We start from the raw sequence: 24,362 nt of genomic DNA, 5'->3' as shown, positions 1-24,362 counted from the left end.
ACATGTAGGCAGAGAAGAACATTGGAGTCAAGATCCACCCATGCAGATCTGAAGATAATTTTCATTAGCTATGAAGTCAGTCAAACAGAGGCATAAAAAGTTTTGACAGTCATCTCAACTTGGCTGGGAGTTTCTGATGTGAAGAGCAAGGAGGTCTATAGCCTAGAAAACTGTAAGTGCTGGAAAACCTAGTTACCAAGAGGGTAATTCCATTCTTTATGTAGCGTTTCACATTTGAATGCTAAGTACCCATTAGAGAAAAAAGAAAAAAAAAATCCTTATTCAACTAAGGATCTCAGTTGCAACCACTTCCCAAATATGATCTGAAATTGCCTCTAACCTAAAGGGCTGAACTGTAAGCTGACTGCAGCGCTCTACAGAAGCTGGGTCTGACCACAACATTACAGCCACTTCACCAATGGTGATAATGTTTTTTGTTTTGTTTTCTGATGGGGAGCAATAACACGGAATTAAGAAAAATCCTCATTAGAGGCAGCATGCCTATATCCCATCCCTCATGCTGTGGAACACTCATTCCAGTAGGGGACTCCACTTGACCAACAGAACCCAGCAGCAAGTCACTAGTATATAATTAACATGCAACAGTGATTAATTAGCAGCATCTGACCAATAACCAGGACATTCAGCTGCGTTTGCCTGTCTCACAACACAGGAACATTTGCAACTCGCAGACAGCTATTAATTCAAAACATACCCTATTTCCCCCAGCAAGTGCAGAGCACAGGCCAAAGGGGGGATTCCAATCTGTTGCACAGCACAGTATGCAGCAACAACATTTCCATACACTCCAGCGTGCACAGCATGCCTGAAATTAGACCTAAATCCTTCCTTTGCAAACAGCAAGCCGTAAACATTCGAGTAGAGTGTTACAGAGAACACCCAAATACACGGCCATCTCCATTTCTGAAGGATTCCTACTACTTCTGCTTTGTAGACAGTTTTTTTCTTTTAGACCACTGTACATCTATACACTAGGAACAGTACCATGAGCTATGATTGACTGACGTATGGCTGGTTAAGGGCAAAGATTTTAAATCCATTGCTTAATTGCTCCTGTACATTAACTTATTAACAGAGGCCTGTTTATTTCTGCTTTGTGCCAAGCGCTTACGATGGCTATTCTAGGGTCCCCAGAGGGAATCTCTCCATACATGTACCACAGGTACCGATTCCTGCTGATGCAGCATCATGCTGTTCTTCCAGCTGTTCTGGTGCCATCCAGAGAAATAGGGTCAACCCTGGCATCTAATTTGTTTCCTGATGCTTGGCTTGCATCCTCCTTCCCTCTAGAGAGGGCACTGTTCACAGGAGCACTTCATTTTTATTGCTTCCAGTAGAAGCAGTATCTTGGTTTAAGAAACATTCATTCTCCCTTTGCCTCTGCTGCTTCTGCATTTGTCTCAACCAATTTCACAACAAAACTAACTCACGCACTTGCAGTAGCAAAGCTTTTTCAGTGCTATACCTCACCCATGTCCAAAAAACCATTAGGCCTCAACTCAGCAGCAGACAGAAGGCAACTGCTCGCTAGGTGGACTGCAGCTCTGCTCAGTGGCTTGTGCAATTACTCAGCAATGTCCTTGCTCTGAGCATGTGGATACCAGTCCTGATTCACTGCCTGTCAGAGACAATTCTGTTTCATGTTTCCCTTAAACACCACTACGTTTTGATTAAGGAAGGTCAAGGATAGCTTTTCCCTTCCAATATAACGAAAAAGACTTGAGGAAATAAACACTCATCACTTTCCACCAGGACTTTTATCTCCACTTGAAAAATTAAATTGCCTGAAGTGATGGGAGGCAAAGGAACAGGATGTACAAGAATGTTTTCATGCAAATAAGTTCCTAAAATTACAGCATGAAGATAAATTTAAGTCCCCAAACGAGTATTTTCACAGGTGTTCTAGCAGAAGAACAAAACACAATGCTCAGGCAGCCAAGTCTAAGACAATACCAATTTGCCAGAGCAATTTTAAATGTATGTTGTGTTACTGACCTAGCATACCAGCTACTTAGATTAATCCTTAACGCTTCAATACATCCAAAAAAATAACTTTTCCAATATTTGATTTTCCTTTGAAGGAAAGAACGTCAAGGATATAATTAGCTCTAGCTGCAGACTCCAAATCTTTGCCTGGCACCATTGTCAATAAAACACATCTTCAACCAGTGTGAAATTGGTATAGCTACATTGAGCCTGCTACACACAGCTGCAGTATTTCACACAGCTGAGGATCTAAGTGTACATGCATAAGTGAGGGAAAGATATGTTTTCATCAGGATTAATAATGCTGCAGAACACAGAGCATCTCGGGCCGAGTAAAACAAATGACAAGTTCATAAGAAATATATTCTTCTAATTGAGTTTAAGGCACTAAATAACTGATGTCTTCTAACAGAATCAGATTCATGGAGGGTATCTCTACATTAATTAGGAGTTAGACTGTCACATGGATTTTAATGAAATAAAGTTATGTCTATGGCTTCTCCAGGATATTAAAGTCAATTTATCTGAGGAAGACAAGTAATGGCTGGCTTTTTCTTTTCAGAGGAATTGGAGGAACAGTTCATTGAGGAAGGCAGCAGGAGCTAGCAGTCAGAACAAGCTCTTATCTGCTAAGGTACAGATCCTGGAATTCTGAAAGCCTCGGTCACCAAAATGGAATTAAAGAAATCCAGCAGGCTGATAGAACACAGAACAAATTACTGCCATCACACTAGAGCAGAGTGTACCTCATGGCAGTGTGCATGACGTGCAGGTAGGGCTCAGATATAATATTCACCAAAAAAATTTTTCTGAGCTACAAGCTCCCAAACATGCTGACCTTAATTCATGTGGTCACATGGAAACGTACTTACCAGCATAATCTTGGGCAACTACTGCTCCACATGTTGCATTGCTAAACAACACACTAAAAACTTAGTTCTAAGTGAAAGACTTTTATCCATCTTAGTGCAAATCAAGACTGCCAAACCCCACCTAGCATTTAAGAAAGCAAATAACCAAGTTTCCGTCACTGGAGATGAGAAGTAACAGGACATGACAACCCTTAAGTATGTTGAGCAGTTCAACTACTAGACACCAGCAAGCTACAAAAGCTAAAGGTTTCCATTTAATTTCACCTGTGGGGCCTCTTTGGACTGATCGTCACTACAAACCACAGAGGAGCATACTGGTGTTACCTCAACCCCTCAGTCTTATTCAGTGTTTCAATGACGAAAGCACTCACTTCATATACATGAATTCAAAATTCAGATCCCCTCCTATAAGGGGGAATCTCCAAGTAATTCTTTTCAAAATAAAAGCTTTAAATTTTTGAATGAAACATGAAATTTCCCTTTTAGTTCTAGTCCAGGCTGATGACATCAGGCACCTCAGTTCCTCACTGCTACCAAACATCTCCTTGATTACTCCAAGTCTCTTAGCTAAAGTAGATGGCACCTTCTTACTGACACGCATTCTCTGCACAGCCTTTCAAGTACAACTTTTTTTCTTTTCCCACCTTTCACAGCAGTTTCAGCATAGGTAATGTTTCTTTTTCAGTCACTAGAGTACGGAAGAACATGATGTTTCACAGAATGGACTCCATACCGTGTGTGTTCTTTGCAGATGTGTTTTCAAATAAGAACGCAACATGAATGCAAAAGTATTTTCACTGACTACTTCAGTGTAATAAGGGCTGAAACAAGACATAAGCATTAGCCGGTGTTTTTATACAAATAGGATTTTAATTCAGTCTTTGTTTTCTGTACAACAGAAAGGTGTTATACAAAAAAAAAGTTGCTGAACCCTAGTGCTTCAGGAAGCCAAGAAGTTTTTTGAAAAGATGACCATGTAAGGTACTGTTATAAATATTATAATCCTGGTTTGGATCAGTCTCTACCACATACAACTCACCTGCATGGACATCCTCAAAGTCAGCACTGAAATTGTTAGGGTTAAATCGGACCCATACAGTATACCTGTAGTCAATTGTACGCATGGAATAGCCCATGATTCTGATGTCCTTCAGCTTTGGTTTGTCAGAGTTCCACTGAGGAGTGTCTGAAGGCCGGGGATACTGGCTGAATGCAACAGGTTCTTCAGTATGACACCTGTTAGTGTCATCACAACCATCCTCCATCTCCACCTTCTCTTCAGAGGAGTTAAAATACTGGACAATGCTTGCTCCCTCTGTGCACAGTGCAACATGAAATGAAGTCTCTGGGCACGCAGGAGGAACTTGCAGGCCAGCTAGTTCAGCAAGCGTCGAAAAGAGAGACACAAGCTCAACTACTTTTTTGCTTTGTCCTAGAAGAAGCATCAGAATACAAATAATGAAACATGATGATTTGACAGACGCCGGTGGAACATTTTAGCAACTTATTCTGACAATTAAATTGGTGTTTAAGTGCTTTGTACTGGATTTGTGGGGTAACATAAGGCAATTAAGGTGCATCAGTTTGCTCTGAGGATACTAGGCTATGACATATTTTAACGAGAAGAGACTTTTGTGCTTATATTTCTCAAATGTGCAAACTCTCCAAGACAATGATATTCATCATTGAGAAAGAACTCTTCAGAAAGACAAAGCACATTCCAGCATCAATCATTTAACCTAACTCCCTCCATCAAAACAGTTTCCAATGCCACCATTTTAAGCACAGATGCTACATAGAGAATGTTTACTTATCACTGCTGGAAAGATGGCAGCTGCCACTATTAAAGGTAGGTCAAGTATCCTTTTAGGCATCTACACTACACAACAATAAGTTGCCTGCGGACTGACACAAGACATCTAGTGTTACCACTAAGCACTAAGGCATAGCTAACCAAAGTAAAACTTTGAGTCCAAACACAGAACATACCCTTCACCATCTTGTTCCCCACCAGTACAGAAGCACACTCGATGACACCAACAAGCTGCCTGTATGTGAAGTATCATTGCCACACCACTTCTCCTTTAAATATATCCACCGCAAGAAAATAAAAGAACTGGAAACTTACCTTGAGGCACCAAGCCTAAATTACGGCTAAAGGGGTCAAGGTAGGGGAAGATCCTCCCTCGTTGACTAGCAGCGGAAGCTGTCATTCCTGGTATGTAAAACATCAGTGGTACACGGGTGGCAACATCAAAATTGCTGTATTTTGCCCATTCACCATGTTCTCCAAGGGACCATCCTAGATGACAAAGAGTATAACTCAGAGCAGATGCCGGCTTGTAATTTAGTAGTCATTTCTTTTTCACCATAAAGTGACTCTAGCTGTTGAGGCTTCTAGTCTTATCAAGGTTATACTATCATGCAAGTAACAAATCTGTATTTAAACATAACAAGATTTCTCTCTAATGTGAGAACTATTTCAACAGCCATATCAATATTGCAATTTAATGCTCTCATATTAAGGAAATAAACTCATCTTTATCTCCCCTACCCTAACTAAGAATTACAAAATTTGCATTAAAACAGCATAAAAGAGGAGCTGGGGGTGTGTCAATTTTTTGAATCACTTGGCTAGCTATAGTACTGAAAACACTAACTGTTTACAGTAACCATAGCAAGAAAAAAAAGAAATTCAGTCTACAAAGGAAAGTCCAAGTCAGAGTGGCAATTCAGGAGGAACATCTAGAGTTTCTCTAGTACCTGAAGTATTAATTCTTTTACTCTACAACATGCAAGTGCACACTTACTCACAAAAGTCAACCCAAATTACATGCGTACTTTAAATTGTTTTGGTTAAGCCATATCCTGTTTTAAGCCAGCTAAACCACCTCACAATTAAGGAGACCATCAGAGAGTTATCTTAATGAATATTAGATATTGAAACAAGCAGTTAAATGCTTGAGGTATTTGTCCTACTGTCCTACACAACTGTTTTTTTTCCATGTGTGTGTTTTTTTGTATTGTGTTTTTTTGTTGTTGTTGTTTTGTTTTAAAACCACCAGGATCTGTAATGTGCAGGAACCCATTTATTAGAGGGGAAATCAAATTGCTATCAGCTTAGATGTTCTACAAGCAGCAGTGACAAGTGCAAGAAAACACACTTCAGCAGCTAATGAGAAAGCCTGTCACCCACTGTACCAGATGGCCCTTTACAAATTGCGAAGGGGGAGAACGGGTGGCAATCCTTTAGCAGCACTCTTCCCTGCAGGAACCACTCCTTGGGGTAGGAAGTGGGAATACAGAAAGCTCAGCCCACTGTCCTGGCAGACAGCCTCATAACTCACTGATCACTATTACTCATCGGAAACTCAATTTGATTAAAGACAGAGGTGCCTGCAGTGGAACAAAACCACAGTCACAGAGGCCTGTGTCAGTCCATTAGTTAGGGACAGACCAGCCAGATATACAAGGTATGGCAGCTCCACTGTACATTATATAAACATGCACTTGATTCATATGCTAGCTCCAAGCTGCACAATTAAAAAGTTAATAGCAGTGAGCTAAAGGAAGATTTAAATGCTTACCATGATCAGCAGTAAAAACTACCATTGTGCTACTTGAGAGTCCTACATCATCCAAAGCATTCAGGAGCAGGCCAACTTGCATATCCAGGTAAGAAACTGCTGCGTAATAGCTCTGACGAATCTGACGCTGCAAGTTAAGAAAAGAGGAGAGAAGAAAAAAAGAGCTCGTTCATTCCACCCCACACAAACAGAAGAACTAGTGGGCGGCTTTATAAGGATTTTTGAATTAAAGGATTTTACTTGTAAAGCCTGTTTTTCAAGTGTCCTAGCCTGATTAATGTCACGGATGAGAAGGTAAACAGGCACAGGGGCAGTTAGAAAGTGTTAACTATTTCCTAAAAGCTTTTTCAGGCAAGATGTTGCAAACCAATCAGTTCTGCTTTCCTCAAGGTCCAGTGAGTGCTTATGTTCACTTATGCACTTTGAAGGCAAGGAGAATCTTACAAAATATGTACTAAATGGAGGCTTGAAACAGAAGCAGATCCAGCTGATGAGAACAAACATACATTCTCGCATACACAAACACTAATCCATCCGCAGTGAGAGCAGAAAACGGAAATAACCAGGAGCACGCACTAATATCACTGATTGGTAGTTGACCTCTTCCCTCCTGACCCCAGTTAAAGAGAAGATTTTTCTTAAAAACCTAAATGTGACAGCATGCAAAAGAGAGCATTCAGTTTTTGGAAGCTGACAGTTGCTGAATACTTCAGAACATCTAAGAGCAGCCTACTGCTCCCTTGCATTTGAATAAGTTATTGACAGCTTACCTGGAAGTCATCTGGAAGTGGTCCATAAGGGAAACTAACATTTAATGCTTTCACATCATCCCTGTGTCTGATATCCATCCAGGGGTTGTATGCCACAGAAGGTAGTTTCTTAGGCACCCAGGGATCTGGGGCTAATGTGATGTTTTCCAGAGGGTACAACTTCAGAAATTCCTTTGCAATGCAAACACACATAAAAGATTATCCTCAGCTCTAAGGCCTCCTGTAAAATTGCATTGTAAAACAGCAACCGTTTCTCCTTGCATGACCCTTCTTTAATATTCTTACAGTTTATAAGGCTTCACCTGCTCCAAAGTATAAAAGGTAGCAATGCTATGTTAATTAGCCCCAACCAACTCCTGAAAAATTCTGAGTTAGTAAGTGGTATTGTACCTAAAGAAAAAAAAAAAAAGCCTCCTGTCTCAAAGCCACCCTGAAATAAGAAGCCCAACATTGCTTCCTCTGAAATAAATAGAAGTTTTGATACCGACTCAAATGGAGAGAACAAGATCTTGTAAGACCTCATTATGTCACACTCCATCAAGCTGAACAGTATCTCCTTGCAATAGCTGTCACGCTATTATGGCGGTAGAAGCCTGCCTTTTGGCTGACTGGTCACAACTCTCTCATTAAATATTTTGAAATTCGACATAGACAACCGCTAAAATTACACTGAGCCAACGCTGTTTTCCACCTTGCTTCCCAGAAACAGTAACAATAAAGCATTTGTGAAACAGCTTTGAAAAGAAAAAACACTTGTCTAAATTCCTTTCCCCACAGTCTTCAGGTTCCTCACCTGCGGGTACCTCAATGGGATATGTGGTTTGTGGTAACCAACAGCCAGGAAGAATTTTTGTTTCTTGGTTTTCATAACATTCAGTAAGCGTATTGCCTCTTCAGTGGTTTGAATATCTGGTAGAGTTCCACCAGGCATTTCTGTTACATCTACTGGGCACACCAAGTTTGCATAAAGTCTTCCATCTTTTCCCCTGCAAGTCTTTAAAAAAAGAATTAGTTAAGTAACTTCTGTAGAAGCAAAGAAATAATCCTCTGTTCCGTAGCTATGAAACCAATTCATTTCTCAATCCTCCTACCAGCAGGTTGGATACAAAATGGAATTTCAAAATTTCTATGAACACTGGAAGCACCAAGTACATTGATGACTGAGACAGAAGGTTTCAGAGGTTGAAGAATGCACTTAATACATAGCAACTTCCATATCTAAGGAAAAGCAGAATCCTCTCTAAAGCTGGCCGGAAGATGAGAAGTAATCACACAGGAAAACACACAATTTCTATAATGAATAGCATCTCTGACCTATTAGCAAGAAGGTAGAACTTGGTTACGCTATACACATGCAGCTTTGCTCCTTCTGATCCCAAGAGCTCATAGAAAGCTGCCTGGAACCTACTACCATCTCATTAATTTCTGAGAAAGTGCCAGCAATGGCTGATGTACAGTCGGCAAGGAAAGATAAATTAGACTACATGGTTGCCAAGAAAAGGTGGCCTCAGCAGGGTGCTTGGGAGAGCTGTTAATGAACATAAAGCAAAGTATGTCATGGATGCAAATAGCATTGTTAAAAATCAGTATTTTTCGGCAATAAATGCAAGAACAAATATCATCAGGGCTGTCTGTAGCCTCATGGCTGGACCTCCTAGCCTTGCAATGTATAGCCTCCAACATGTGATGTTAGTGCAGCACTTGCATAAGTGCAAAACAGATTCTTTTAGGCAACGCTTAAGAGTAACAAACATTCCAGAAAATTGAATCAGACAGTTTCAAATCATTTAAAGATTATTTTAATTATGAATTCCACCCTCCATCTCAGCTCTTTATTGAATCGATTTAAATTCACAAAGCCTATGACAACGTTTTTTCACTGAACAGAGCAAGATTAGTATGAAAGCTGACAACGGCACTTTTCAGATAAAAGATTTCATGACCTAGACACAAGTTAAAATCACTTGCAAGCACCTTTATATTGCAGTACCATATTTCCAAATTCTGATTTCTAAATACTTTATATTAAGAATGGGCACATGAGTTAACATCACACACCTAACTGAAGCACAGATCTTCTCTTGGAAGTCTGGGAAACAGTATCAAACTGGACTAGTTGTTTCCCTGCAGTGTTACAATCCCAAAACCAGAGTATAGGCTTGTGCTCCAGATGGAGAACTTGGTTGTACCCGAAAATCATTCTTTGTTAGCATCCCAAAAATTACCCTTACCTTATCATTTTCATATTTTTCAGTAGAAGGATGAAAGGGAGGAATGGACCAGCTATATGGATAGTCATCGCTGTAATTGGATGAAACCCCTGAAAAGGGTAAAGAGTGAAGACATAAAAAATGCTCTAGTAGTTCACTAAATCGGGAAAAGCTCAAACAAATTTGTTTTCAGTTTTGGTTTGTTTTTTGAATTCTGCATTCTAAATGTAGAAATATTTGAAATGGTCTTTGACGATTCAGAAAGCAATGAAAATATCCAAGAAATAAAAGTCAAAAAGTCTAAGGCGATTTTCCCGGAAATACATTGTTATTGGGGAAAGAGACTCAAGCTTCTCAGAGAATCTTACTTTAGGGAAAAAAAAAAAAAAAGAAAAAAAGAAACAGGATTAATAATATGTATATCCCTAATCATATCAACTGAATGGCTGTATATCCATATAAGTGTAGTTCTCTAGTAAAGAATTACTAGAAAGAGCATCACGTTAAGTATTATATATATTTTTTTAAACTCAGTTGTATTATTGCTTTTTAATTAGAGAACCAACTGCCTATTTAACTGGGAGTATCAGACATGTATTCTAAGCCTCCCAATCCAGACAGCCTATTGTGAAACATGAAACATGTACATGCAGAACCAAGACAACATTCAGTCGTTTCATCTTTAGCAGATACCTAATTTCCAGACATGTTTTGAGAATTGCAAACATTTGTTCCCAGAATCCCTAAACAGTACATGAAAATATTTATTAGATAATGCTCATCTAATAAATCTTGAGGCATTACAGACGAATGTAAGATTAAGATTCAAAGACAACCTATAATTCAATCTGGCCCATGATAACAACTTAAGTCATCCATATAGACAGGAATCACATAGCTCATACTTATATGTAAAGTCTGTTTATGGGAACATATAAAAAGTATTTTAAGCAGAGGAAAATTCAAACCGTACCAGGATGAAAAACTTTCCCTACAGACATGGTCATGTAGCCATTCTCCTTGAAATACTGGGGCATCGTGGAATAGTTTCCTGCATGTACTCTCCAGTAGGAATAGAAATCATACAGCCGGGTAGTATCAGGCCTGCGTCCAGTAAGAAATGACACTCTACTTGGAGCGCACACAGCTTGCTGAGGAGAGAGACATCCAAAAAGAGAACCAGAACATAAAGCAAAACACATATATCGCCTGCAACCTACAAATTTAAGACATGGCTGGGCAAAATATCCAAAAGCTCAGAACTCCACAATGAAATGTATTATATTACTTCAAGCTGGGATGAACAGCATCCTCATTAAGAATATAAATTCCCAACTGTAAAATAATTATCGTGAACAGTGAAAGAAAATAATTTTAATTTAGTAAAACAGCATCTTTTAAGCAGCATTTTACTGTTAATAGTGAAAGTGTTTGAGTGATACAATGCTCCTCCAAGGGGCTACACAAATACCAGTATCGAAGTGACCTGCTTTTGTGTTTCTCACCTTAGTCAAGATAAGCTCATACATTACAGTTCAGCCTAACCATTTGCTTTTCACTAGAACTACTTAATTTCTTAATAAACACTTTTTCTTCTCCAAAGACCTGCCTAACACACAATGCCTAACGCATACTGTAATAACACTAGTATGTATTTCACTGAGATAAAACATTTTTTGATTATCTCACCTGTGCATACGCATTGTTGAACACAACACTTTGAGAAGCAAGTTGATCAATGTTAGGTGATTTTACAAGTTTATCTCCATAACAACCCAAAACAGGACGTAGGTCATCCACAACTATAAACAGGACATTCATGTCATCTAAGAGAAAACAGAATTAGGCTATATTAACTTGAGCTCCAGTACGTAAAGGCTAATGCATGCAGATTTAATGCCTCCTGGAGATTTTCTGTGTCAAATTTTAACCCTGAAGTAGACTTAAGAAAAATCATAGAATCTTTTAATTAATTCATCTAATGCCTTTATAAGGAAATGTAAATACTGGGATTCTTTCCTTCAACATGTAGGAATTAAAAGGTTCCCATCTCATTTGGCCTAGGCAGAACTATGGTATTTTTCACTTCCCTTTTAATTTGATCACTTCCTCACACAGCATTTTCTTTAGCTACCTTCAGTTTTGTACAGAAAAAGCAGTGAAATGAAAAGTCTTTTATCGTTCTACCCACTTTTAAACTTTACAAGCTGGGGGGAAAAGGAAGATTGTGAAAGTAAACCTCAGATACTGTCATGCTATACAAACAGAAAAATTAAATGAAAAAACTATCTGATATGGCATATGCATGTTTTTAAATACCCTCTTAAGGTAGAGAACTATATTGCGGTTCAAACACCACACAAACTGCTGGGAGCACTTAAGATGAGCAGCATCAGCAGCCTCTCAAGCAGCTCTACCAAAGCCCCGAGCGGGTCAAACCCCAAAGCCAGCGAGGGGAACGCTTTGGTGCCCCCCTGCAGCCCGCAGCCCTCCAGCAGCGTCGTGCCCCCGGGTGCCGCCCTTCAGCCGGGGCCTCCCGCTGCGGAACCGCGCCGCCGGCCCGGGCCAGGGACTCCCAGCCCCGGCCGCCCTCCCTGCCCCCCGGGACGGCCGAGCCCTGCCCGGGGCCCGCCGCACCTCGGCGCCTCGCCGCCTCCACAGCGAGCACGCAGCCAGCGGCCAGCAGGCGGAGGCACAGGCGGAGCAGGGCGGCTGCCGCCATGTCGCGGGGACGGGCCTGCGGCCTCCGCCCCGGGGCGGGCACGGGGAGGGACAGAGGCCGGGCATGGCCCCGCTCCCGGGGCGGGCTCCCTGCAAGGCGCCGGAGCCTGCGGTGGAACCGGCCTGGGCTCCACCCTGCCGGCTCCGGGCTCTCAGACGCGGTGGAGCCGAGCCCAGCCCGCACGGTGGCGCCGTCGCCCCGCGCAGATCCGTGCTGAGGGGCTGCAGGTGTAGGGCGGAACGGGGCGGGGGTCCGCAGCGTTTTCAAGGGGAGTGGGGAGCTTCTAGGGGTGTAGAGAAGACTCGCTGGGTGAGGTATGTGGCTGGTGCAGGCTTTCAAGAGACTAGGTTATGAAGCAAAGGAAATTTTTGTGGGTTTTAGCACTATCTAGTCCTTTGAGGAGTCTTTGGACACATTGTAATAGTACCCTAGGAAAGGGAGTGCTTAACGCTGATAATTGCTTCCACCTCATGCAGATAACAACCCTGAGGAATGGGGAAGTCAGGTGCATTAGGCTCAATACTTGGGGAAGCTCTCTGAGTCGTGCTTAGCCCTGCTCCTATCTTTTAATTGCTTCCACAACTGGTTAACTTTTCTCAACATGCATTGTGTTTCTGGAATTGCTTTGAGATATATCAAGGGTCAGGTTTAGGTAGGCTGTTAGTGAGAATGCATGCTCTGTGTAGCAGGTGTTGGGCAAGCCTCTGACACCAAGGACTTTGGTTGTGGCTTGCTGCTTGTTGGGTGTGAGGCAGCTGGGCTGGCTCAGCTGTTACCTCTGCTTGGGCTTCTTCCTCTATGACTTCCTGGCAGGAAGAGTGCTGCCTTTACGACAACTGACCTCTTTTCTCCAGCTTGACAGTTCTAGTGGTCTAGGGGGATAGAAGAAGAGGACAATAAGGTTATGATCATTTTTTGAACAATGTTTCAAAGACCAGTACTGGCTTTAGCAGACAGGAGGCTGTGTATTGCTCTTTCTCCACAATATTAAAAGCTTCAGGAAGAGCTAACTTCATAGAAAGCTCTTAAACTCTGTGTGGCTTCCATTTTTCCTTGTGGAAGAAGGAATACACTTGTTACTGGTATTCCTGTACAACATAAAATCACAGTTACTGATACAAGATACTTTCCAGTCTGCAACCATGAAATTACCCAAAACCAAGATGGTATAATAGGACAGCTCAGAAATACAATTTGAAGAGTTAAAAGACCACAATAATGTATTCTTAAACACCTAACAAGCAGGTGAAGAGATGAAAAATATACCAATATTGAAAACAGGTGTCAAGCTTTCATTCATTTGCATCTGAATACTACTGTGGTGATGTGACCCATGGTGGCAGGTGTGTTTTCTTTTTTTCCACAAGTGTCAGGTGCTTCTCTGACTACAAATGGCAGGTCACCTGTGAAACATACTGGCAAATATCCATGTCTTTAGGGTTGGACTATATAAGCAAGGCCTTTCCCTTGGTTTTATTTTTCAGAAAAGCAATACAAAAAAAGTCATTTAATCTATAATGGAATCTATAACTTTATTCTTTCTGTGCTCTGGAACTGTATTGGTGGCTCTTAATTATCAAAATGAAAATGTTGGCAGCATGAATTCTGAGACAAATGCCCAGATTCAAACTAAATCAATAGTGAAGTGTAAAGTTCAAAGATAGCAGAGCCTGCCTCATTGGGTGAGTGGATGAGTCTTTCTGGACTGTGCAAATGGCCACATTCCTGGAACTTTCAAGTTCTCTGCACTGAGAGAAATAGCTATAAAAGCAGTCCTACTGGTCAGGCTTTCCCAGATTTTTTTTTTCTACCTAGAAATGTTTTCCGCAGGAAATATGAAGACTTGCAAGGTTTGTCAGGGATTTCTGCAGAGCCTGCAGCCTACTCAGAGCCAAGCAGTAGATGTAGCGGGTGTAATTAATTCACAGCAGGTCCAATCCACAAACAGCAGAAAGTACACACCAAACCTGAGGGATTCTCAAGATGTTGGACATACTGCACATGTGCACATCAACCAGAGAATACTCCTGGAGGATCCAGGTTGTCTTGCTGGGTATGTTGGACCTCCTGCACGCTGTGTTATGGGTGCTTTGTACAGACCTCCAATACATGCAAGGCACAGCATTTCTAGCACTGAGGTGCAAGTTCTCCATACATGTCCATGGAATACACCCCAGATAAGCCAACTTTACTACACAGGTATTAAGCTGCATGTACAATGGCAGTTCTGAAGGAGAAATATTGGAAATGTGTACCTGGAGACTTTGAAGCAGAATTACAGGAACTTTCCATTAAAACCAGTACAGAACTCGTGAATATTCCCTAAATGTGTGGCTTCTCTCACTGGAGCGGGTACCAATGTGTAAAATAGGGTTCTCCTGTGGCTCTGAGCTGGTTCTGTACTTGACAGAACTACAAAACTGAATTCCATTAAAAATTTCTGTAACATAACCTATGTTGTTAAAATACTCAGGAATAACTTGAAAGAGAGTAGGCTTTCTGAAAAACTAAGAACAAGGAAGTGTAAAGCAATTAGGAAAAACATACAATTAGTGAGTTCGATATTTTTCAGATGTTTGCAAATGGTACTTAATGCCTTGTAGTTTCCTAGTTGGCTTGCTCTGCCAACGTCTTAAGAGAATAGGCTAGTGAACAGCCTATTTTTCTGCTCTAAATAAGCATACCTGAAGCTTGTAATATGCTGTGTGTGGGCTCACCATAACCCTGACCATCTTCGCAAGGAACATCAGCTACAGTGGTCTGTCACTCTTTATATACGGTCACTTCTCCATGGCTGAAGTGAGTCAGGCAGATCTGCTCACCTGCCACTCTCTCCCCCTAGTCCTAGGTAAGTGATCTCACCTGATGTCACCAGCAAGCTTTCCCAAGCACAAGTATTATCAGAGTTGTCTCTAACACACTCTTTAGACTGACTTCAGCGTACTGGGCAATGGGTGAGGCAGATGCTGTTACCACTACCAAAAACCATACATCAAAGCCACGCCTCAGTCATGGTTTCTCCCATTTCCTGCTTGGCCCATAATTGTGGCAAATTAGATGCTCCCAGCTCTGATGTGCTGGCCAGGAAAGGGATGGTGGATTGAGGAAGCAGAGTTATTCCTGACCCCTCCCTTCAGCCATTTCAGGAAATGGGCCTACTGTTTAATTTGGGGAATCCTCAGAGATCACACTGCCCCAAGTGTGGGGAAGGCAAGCACACTGTGGCATTGCTCTTGAGAAACAACTTTTATGCACATAAGCATCGACATGCAATTTCTCAAATAATACAAGTACAACAAAGAGATAAGGCCTGCGAACAGGAAAGCCTGCGTAAACAAGATGTCATGTAAAGCTACTGAAGCCTTTAACGCATGTCTCTGGTGAGGACTGATCTATTACTTAAACATTTACAAACTCTATTATTTCATTTGCTCTTCTGGATTAATAGTTGTCGCAAATTTTAGAAGGTGTTTTGGATGGTATTCTCAGTGTAACTACAAAATAGTTAGAAAAACCTGGCCTCTGTTTATTGCTAATAGTGAAATCTAACTGCCCCTTGCTACAGCTGCCTCAAAGGGAAGTGAATAAGCTCATCAGTATTCTGGTATTGCTAGCAGGGAGGTCACCTTCTCTGTCAAGCAACTCTGTTTCAAACATTGAAACCTTGCAATTAGCAATTTATGACAAGGATACAAAAGTACACAACTACTTCTCTCAGACTGAGGTGGTGTTTTTTATAGTGTAATTCTACTTATAAAGCACAAAAGGTGATTCCTTTTCATCCTTTCAGATAAGGATCCTGCCTCCCATGTATGCACAAACCGTGGGATGCAAAGCTGTATCAGGAGGGGGGAGGCACAGGGGAGGATGAGAAGGGATGTGTAGTTAGGCAGAGGAAGGCGGAACTAAAAAATGCTTAAGATTATGATAAAGTCTTTTGGAAATGAGCAAGGACTTGCAAGTCTAGTTCTTTAATGACACTTGTTATTTATGCTTGATAAAACACAACAGTAGTAAGACCAACAAAGACATAGAAATTGTAATAGTTAACATTTGATGAAAACACATTCTTTATCTCCATTCTTCACAGTTCACCTTAGGAAACAGATCTGCGAAGTAGAAGATTGAGAGCTACAAAAACCTCATTTCTCACTGCTACTGTAGACATTTCTTGCAGTGGTTTACTGCGCACACAGTAGCAGACTGGTTCTGTTACTACCTCAGTAGTTTCCAAATTCTAATTCAGGAGACCGTACACAGTGATCTGTAGCTCCCCCTAAGTAATACTGTTTCATGCCCTAAAAAAGGATCTCCCCTTCCAGAAGCATCCCACCAACATGCGAGTTATGACCCCAGTACACAGCGAGCCCTGCAGCAGGTTTTCTGGTCCACCAGAATAAAAATGCTTGAGAACCTTGCTTCCCCAACAGTAACTCGCCCAATTCAGTACCTAACAGGTCAAGAAACAATCAATAGGGTGCTCACTAACTGGCACTATCCTTAGTAGGGCTGCAGGATCAAATAGATTGTGCTGGATTACTAAAAGAATGAAGTGTGCGTGTCATTCTGTTAGTTAGACAAAACCCAAGGATTATTTTTGTCTAACCTGACAAAAGAGATAAGTAGGTCCTTGTCAAAGAATACAATGCAGCAAGTTGCTGGTTAGTATTTTTATCTCTGTAAAAGCCATGTGGATTCAGACTTTTAACCTGATTCTTTCCTTTGAATACACTGCAGAAGGAGTTTATATTATATCCAATTACTGATAAGATGAAGCCTGATTTATAATTGTCCTGCATCACCGGGTAAAGTAGATATTGCACGGTGTTACTACACCATGGTGCTAGTATTTTAAACCCACACACTCTATTGCTGCGAATTACTACAGTGCTGCAAGGCATGCTGAACCGAACTCACCTCTTATACACAATGCTAAAATTATTTGTGCTATCTGGCTTCTGAAAGAACCACAAGGAGTCATGGACAGAAATCTCACTTGAAGTCAGCGTTATCTGGATGTGCAAATGCTTGAGATTCTTGGAACACCTGACCTGTCTCAGCACTAAAGTTCTTAACCTGAAAAATGCTTTGGGTAAAATTACTAGGTGCCTTTTCCTTAAAAAGGAGGCATGGAAATAGTTGGAAGGTTAGTCTTGCATGCAGAACTCCCACCAATTTTCCTAGGCATGATATGATAGGGACAATCAGTTCTTTCACCTTACAGACCTTGTGTCCTTTATGGTGAAAGGCTCCATCCCTAGAGGGATCTCCTTATTTAAAATACAAACGTTTACTAAAGACAGGAGCTTCTTTAGGCAGCCTTTACCTAAACCTGTTAATTCATGTGAAAAACTCACATTGCTTTCCTTTCATAACATGCAGGACTGATCAAGCAGAGATGCAACCTGCAGTGTCGCTCTCTAACTGAAGTTCCTCTGTCAGATTTCTGTCATCTGACAAACAAATACATCAGGTCATTTATAAAAGCATAAGCAAGTTCTTTAAAGTTCTTGTTATAGGAAAGAAGGAATTTACTAAATATAAACATATCAAAAGAACATTTCCTTTTGACAGAACATAAAGACTTGAAATAATGTTCCAAATTGTAGTGAATCAAAATATTTTGCTCTATAAATGAAAGATTTAGCTACTGATTACGTGCCTCTTAAAAATGTTTAAGTTGACAAAATCATAGACAATTTAGAGAAAACCAAAATTGTACTGCAATTTCTAAACTTATTAGATAGCAAACTTAATGTTAAACACCTCTATATGTTTGTGATAAGAACACAAATTACAAAGTTAAATTACTTTGTGTGGGACTGAGGCGGTGCTATTAGTCACACAGTAAACATTAGAGCAAAACCAGGGGGAATTTATATCAAATATTCTATCCATATCATTAGCCTTATCTTAATGCATTAAAATGAAATGCAGCATTTCAAGGTATATCAGAGAAAGCTGTATTTCTATTATATAAACCACTGAATGTATTTTTCCCAATGGTAAATTTATACAATTTGTTATTCAAAAATACTGCAACTTAAATGTTCTTTGCTCTTTATATAAGAACACTTCTGTTACAAATACACTTTTGTAATTGTAAACAAAAAAAAAAAGAAATGTGCTGCTTTGCCATTTAAAAAAAAAAAGCTTTTATTAATTCTAGTCATAGAATAAAGTACTGCAGGGCCACAAGTCTGCACTTTGGTTAGCTGCGTTCAGAATTTGGATGACTATTACTTTTGGCAATTAAACAAGAACAAAGTGTGAGCTGAAAGAAAATATGAAAATCAGCAGTGTGCTAACTTGAATAGACAAAGTTCAACGCTGATCTAAAAAAATAAAACTCTCCAAGGGATATGACAGGAATATCAATGAATAAGTCACATAGTGACACTGTTCAAGAAGCTGTTAAAATCAGCAAAAATTAATTCTCACCAGTTCTGGATTTATTTACTTTTAAAGAAGAAATCTTATCTGAATTCCTGGATGAATATATAATGCTCTAACTAAAGAAATCTAAAGCCAGGTCAGATTGATTTGTGTTCTCCAGTTAATACAAAACAGACCTCACCTTGACTCTATTTGAGTCAATAAGGATGCCACCAGCACTGGTTTTTGTAAGAGCCATATTGGGCTGCCACTTCAATCCCCATAAAGCTTAAGCACAAAGCCACTTTAGGGGTAGCTTATTGGTCACTGTGTACTGAAATCTCCAATGCTGTAGCAACCCTACTAATCATTTGGGTATGGTGGTTATGTCAAAAATTAGAAATTCTATTAGAGCAAACCATGCTGCTTCAATGACAATCAAGATGTCACTGACAATATCCATAATTCTCAGCACCTACAATGCCGTTAGCACGTATTAGCTATAGTTCCCACAGCACTGATTTGGTGTGAGTGGAGGGCCTAGGGGACTTGCAGGTTGTTTTTACTCTTCAAGTCAATGGCATCACTATTGTTTCCCCATGCATATAATAGCAAAAAAATCTAGTTTATTCAGTTTTCTGTTTGGCTGCAGCTTTCTGAAACCTTTCTGCCTTTGTCCCTTGGAGCTCGGTATCTCCCAGCTGGTCTTTTCCTGAAAAGGTCACTTCTCTCAGAATGTCCATTGAGACATTTCTGGAATAGTTAAGGGCTCAGCTGGTTGGTCCAAGTAGCCTGGTATCAGGATAGGGTTGAAATAAGTCATATTTTGTGCTGGATGCTATTGCATGGTTGTTAAGAATATAGCATTATATAAATTTTTGTTCTGATCCACCATCAAAGCCTAACAGAATTCAGAAGGCCTGGAAGGCAAGCATTGACTCTGATTAAATCACCACTACTAGGAAATTGATGGGTTTTCTTTTAGAGAACTAATCCAATATCCGCTTTTCCAGCTTTACTTCAACAACTCCTAAACACAGTGGAAGGGAAAGGAGTGGCAGAGAGCATCACCAAAAGTGAATAACTTGTCAGCTGTGGCAAAGCAGGAGAAAGATTGTATAAGCAAAGGGGCATGGAGCATAAATACTTTAAATGAACTTCCTCTCAACAGGAAGACAAGTAATGAATGAAACTAGCAAAATGGATTAAAATTAAAATGTAGAGAATCTATAATTACAGTAGATGCATCTTTTGCAGGTGATGTTAAAACATTGCGTCAAATCTTGCTTTGGCCAAATAGCTGCACAACGATACATTTTCTAGCATCCTACTGGCAGAATAGCTTACAAAATTCATAGTTTTTTGTTGTATGATTTGCTTCGAATTACAATCTCAGTTGACATTAATATAAACAGCAACCATCTAGCTAATACAACACTATAGGTAATAGTTTCAGACTGGAGGATACTGATTTAGGGGTACAATACCCAATATATGCAAATAAAATGATTTAAAACCTTTGTCCTTATACTAATTTGGCAAATAAAACAAAACAATATTCTGACAAAAAATACTTAAATCTCGATTGAAACTGAAGGCCCTAATTTCAAAACTAGGCAGCTGCATGTTGTGCCAATGACAATCACATCTGTGTAGATAATAGATCACTACTGTTTTTAACTGTGCAAAATTACAGGCTGGTCTAAGGATTCTGTAATAGGTTGAGTGATATGTTCTTTGCCAATTACCAGTCAATCTCTATTCTTTGAATAAATGTTAACAGTAAGGCCTACAGTAGCATCAACAGAATTTCAAATTGGGATTTTCAAGCCCAGCGATTACTTTTTTTGTAAACAATTTACTATTCTGTCATAGAGCGGGAATAGTGATCCTGGAAACAGTTCATGGCTATGCTGTCATCCACCTAAGGGAATTATTACTGAACTGCTACCCTTCCTTTAAACGTTACTATATTCCAATAATCTAACAGTGACACTTCAAGACATCTGTAAAGCAAACAGGACACATGAATTATCATATGTGTTAGAAAGGTGTCAAGGCTGACTGTCAACAGAAAAGCAAGCTTGACAAATTAGAAAGCTGATTCAGGGTTTTTTTTTTTTCCTTCACTTAACTTCATTCAGCCAAGGACAGGGAACCTCCTCGTTTATGGTTTTCATACAGAACAAGACTACGAGTAGGTAGCTTATGGAAGCAGTAATGGCACTGACTATGAAACGGACACTGCATGATGTCTTTTTTGAACTAATTTGATGTACTAGGCATGTGGAATGAAAATGAAATGTCTGTTTGGACTCCAACATAAATCATCGCAGGGGATTCAATTCTTGGTGTACAAGCCCCAGCCAGCAGCATACAGGAAGTATTAACAAAAAGTAGACAACATGCTGCTTGTTTTATCCCCTCCCCATATTTTCCTCCCACTATTAAATGAACATAAAAAGTAAAATGAACATAAAACGTAAATTCAAGAGAAATCTTGTTATTCTTCAAGTTCAGACAACACTTAGGCTTTGCTTTGCTGCCCAGCTCTCCTCAACATCCTCCAAACTACAGCGTCGAGCACTGGTGATCAAGAAACCCAAGACTACCAAAAGTCCTAAGAAAGCCCCTAAAAATCCCCATTGCCAGGTTATTTTACCTCAAGACAAAAAACTAACTTTAGCTTTCGTGAGGTAATGTCATCTGTGGAGGACTGAAGTAACATACGGAGGTTTGCTCTAAAATTTTCCACGTTTTACTGACTTTTATGGCTAGGTAACCAGTCCGCCCTAGGGTTTCTAGAAGCAGAAAGCAGCAGGGCTGGTGTTTGTATGCAGACAGGTAATGTGTGGATCTGTGGCAGCTATTTTATTTTTGACTAATGATGGTGCTGGAAACTGTTTGACTGCTTTCCATTAAAAACAGCAAAACCACCACTACACGCGCTCTACCAAAAAGGAAGATTGGGTATAAAAACACCTTTATATTGGTGAATACTGTCTTATTTTAAAAACAAACAAACAAACAAAAAAAAACACCAGCTGACTTGAATAGCTAAAAGTTTCATTAGCTCAATAGTTTTGTTGCATGGATGACACAGCACTGGCATTATTACTATTTTATTACAACGCCCAGTGAATCTATATTGACAAAAATATGTATTTACAAATAGCACGTATGTGTCATTTTTCATTGCAATCATACTTGGTTGTGACAGATTTTGGCCTTATATTTTAACTTAAGCCTGCTGATAGAGGGGCCTGTCAGAGCCTTTAGTCTTTCTGCTTCATTTTAATCTGTAAAACACAGCCCATTGTATCGATCAATATTAGAGCCTTATTGTGAGCATAAATAAGAGCTTATAGAGTTCTTTAGAAATGCTGACACACTGAAGAATTTAATAACTTAACAGTTCAATATCACCCAAAAGTTTGTGTGTTTCCTGCACAGTTACTTTAAGCAGAGGGACACAACATGAAGTGATTCTTCTTCATCCCACAGAAGTGCTCAAGGGCTTGCCGACCTTCAGGAACAAACTGTTTATCAGAGCAGAAAAGGTGAAGTACATCAAAGGGGAGAAAGCCAAATGTGACTCATTGCACCAATAGGTTCCAGGTAGGTCAATGGTTGGTGGAGGACAATTTTTGTGAAGCTTTTGCTCAGGAGCAATGACAAGTCAGAAGTATTATTAATTGTCAGTAGTATACTCTTCAAATGTTTACTTTTTGCACAACTTCCAGCCTCCTGAACAGCTTTTAATCACCTTTACAGAAATTCATTTCAGGTATACAGGAATGTAATAGAAATACTGAAATACTCATTCACACACAGCCCTCTTTAATACATGCAGTTGAATGGGCTGGCATGAGAAGATCATCAGGCACTTGCTTTTTTAGCCAAAAGCTATGAAAAAACAAGGACTAGTCCAGGACTACAAGGACTACTCAGCTCCAGGTACATATAAAGGTACACATACCTTTCTGCTCAAAATTTGTTCACTCATAATACCTGTTGTATGATAGAGGCCACAAAATGAACTTCTGAGTCTTCTCTTTTAAGCTCCATTCATGGACACAAGAATGGAATAGTCAGGGCCTTCCTTCCCAGAAGCTAGAAATCTGTACTCTGCAATAATTTTTAGCCTAAGTAATTTAAGCAGGTAATGTTATCAGCAAGACTGTACAAGTAGCACCACAGAAATTTAAAATTATTCCATCTGAGTGCATGTTATCTACCCAGCATATTCAGCCTGGCAAGTGTTATTCCTTGGGTGCCTGTTGTGGAGGTTCCCTTAGGCAAGCAAAGCAAGTTCTGTCACTCAGGTAAACAACTCCAAGTACATGTATATACATATTCTTTTCACCTAGCTTTTCTCAGAAGACAAATGATGATTATCAAGTAGATACATTTTTCTTTTGTGTAAATAAAGGTATTTTCATTTTTTTCTTTTTTTTTTTTTATATATGAAATATCTAGCCTTTAATTCCTTCGCTTTCATGGTAAACTTAAAAGGTCTTTGAACAACAATAACAAATATCATTTCTGCCAGCAGTTTACATCAGATTATTACAGAATGTGATCCTTATGTCATTACGTTATTGTGCTCTTCACTAACCACAACGAAGGCAGAATATTGCTGTCTCGCTGTCTAGGAGCACATTCTGATGTCTTCTCACCCACCTAAAGGTATAGGTATTCCTTTTCTCCATTTCCAAACAAACTTAAAGGAGCTGTTCTCAACTGACGTATCCACATGGGATAAATCCTCCGCTGTAATCTTCTGGCAGACTGGTTTAATTGAGCCTTTTAACTCAAGTACTCTAATTTGGGGCTTGATTGTGCCAGGCATTGAACACTGGCAGAACACAGACATACAAGAGGATGTGTATGCACAGGAATAACACAGATGGTATTTCATATGCACTTCTTGTGAGTAATAAAGTTTTAATATACTTTACGCTTGCGGAGGTGGAAAGGTTGCTGGTCTCGACTAGTGGCTATGTCAAAACAGCTATTAATGGATAATGTTTCTAGCTTTGCACAGCAATCTACCAGAACACAGAAAACATGAAAACTGTGGTATTCAGGCACAAGTTACAGTTAGATTAATCATTATTTTAAGCTACAAGAGTATCTCACCTGAACTTAACCACAAATGTAACAGGAATTTAATTCTGGCTAATGATATAATAAGTTTTGGGTTATTTGAAAGTCACAGCTTCAACAGATGATTTAAGGTGGGGTGGGGATGGGATTAAGATATTGCAATTAATAATGTCTCTCCTATCTCCTATGAGCCAGGAAGAAAGGCAAACAAATCATTGTAAATCTCAAAGCAATCAAGTTCAGACTGAAAGACGGACTGTTTATTTTACTGGGGAGAATGTATTGCTGTCGTTTTCTCATTAACAGCTCTATTAGGTGCTGTGAACTATTAGCTGTTTTCTCACAGCATTATACACGTTTGGATGGCATTGTGAAGGAACATGTAGACTAATTGCTCAGATCAGGCAAATAATTTTTACTTCTATGCTATTGGATTTACCTGAAGGTGAACCGTTCAATGGAGGTGACTGATATCAGAGCCCACTGTCTGCACACCATGTCGTTCTGGTTTTTGTTAGTTTTGGTTGGGCCCAGCAAAACATATCCCTCACCATCCAGGTCTCAAACTGCTCTGCAATGTGTCTCTCTGATCTGGAATTTCACAGCAACCCTGCAAATGGCAGTTAATGTTCTTTACAAAACTTCCCAGGTACAAATAGAATGTACAAAATAAAAGATCATGTGAAAAGCTAAAAGCTACTTAAAGAAAC

At 39.9% G+C, this 24,362-nt stretch overlaps 1 protein-coding gene across 1 annotated transcript; it reads right to left on the bottom strand.

Annotated features, from left to right (window-relative positions):
- Positions 1 to 3,729: 3,729 nt before the first annotated feature.
- Positions 3,730 to 12,204, bottom strand: IDS (iduronate 2-sulfatase). The gene is made up of 9 exons (XM_035541929.2): positions 12,084 to 12,204; positions 11,136 to 11,272; positions 10,420 to 10,597; positions 9,468 to 9,556; positions 8,030 to 8,230; positions 7,237 to 7,407; positions 6,467 to 6,593; positions 5,008 to 5,181; positions 3,730 to 4,311 (listed from the first exon to the last, which is right to left on the bottom strand). The coding sequence occupies exons 1-9, from the start codon at positions 12,166 to 12,168 to the stop codon at positions 3,812 to 3,814; spliced, it is 1,662 nt and encodes a 553-aa protein (XP_035397822.1). The 5' UTR covers positions 12,169 to 12,204; the 3' UTR covers positions 3,730 to 3,811.
- Between the last annotated feature and the right edge of the window lie 12,158 nt (positions 12,205 to 24,362).

This window comes from Cygnus atratus, chromosome 13 (assembly GCF_013377495.2).
Source record: "Cygnus atratus isolate AKBS03 ecotype Queensland, Australia chromosome 13, CAtr_DNAZoo_HiC_assembly, whole genome shotgun sequence".
NCBI classification, from domain to species: Eukaryota; Metazoa; Chordata; class Aves; order Anseriformes; family Anatidae; genus Cygnus; species Cygnus atratus.
The sequence above is the reverse complement of the archived record's forward strand: the minus strand, read 5'-3'. Positions and strand labels throughout refer to the sequence as shown.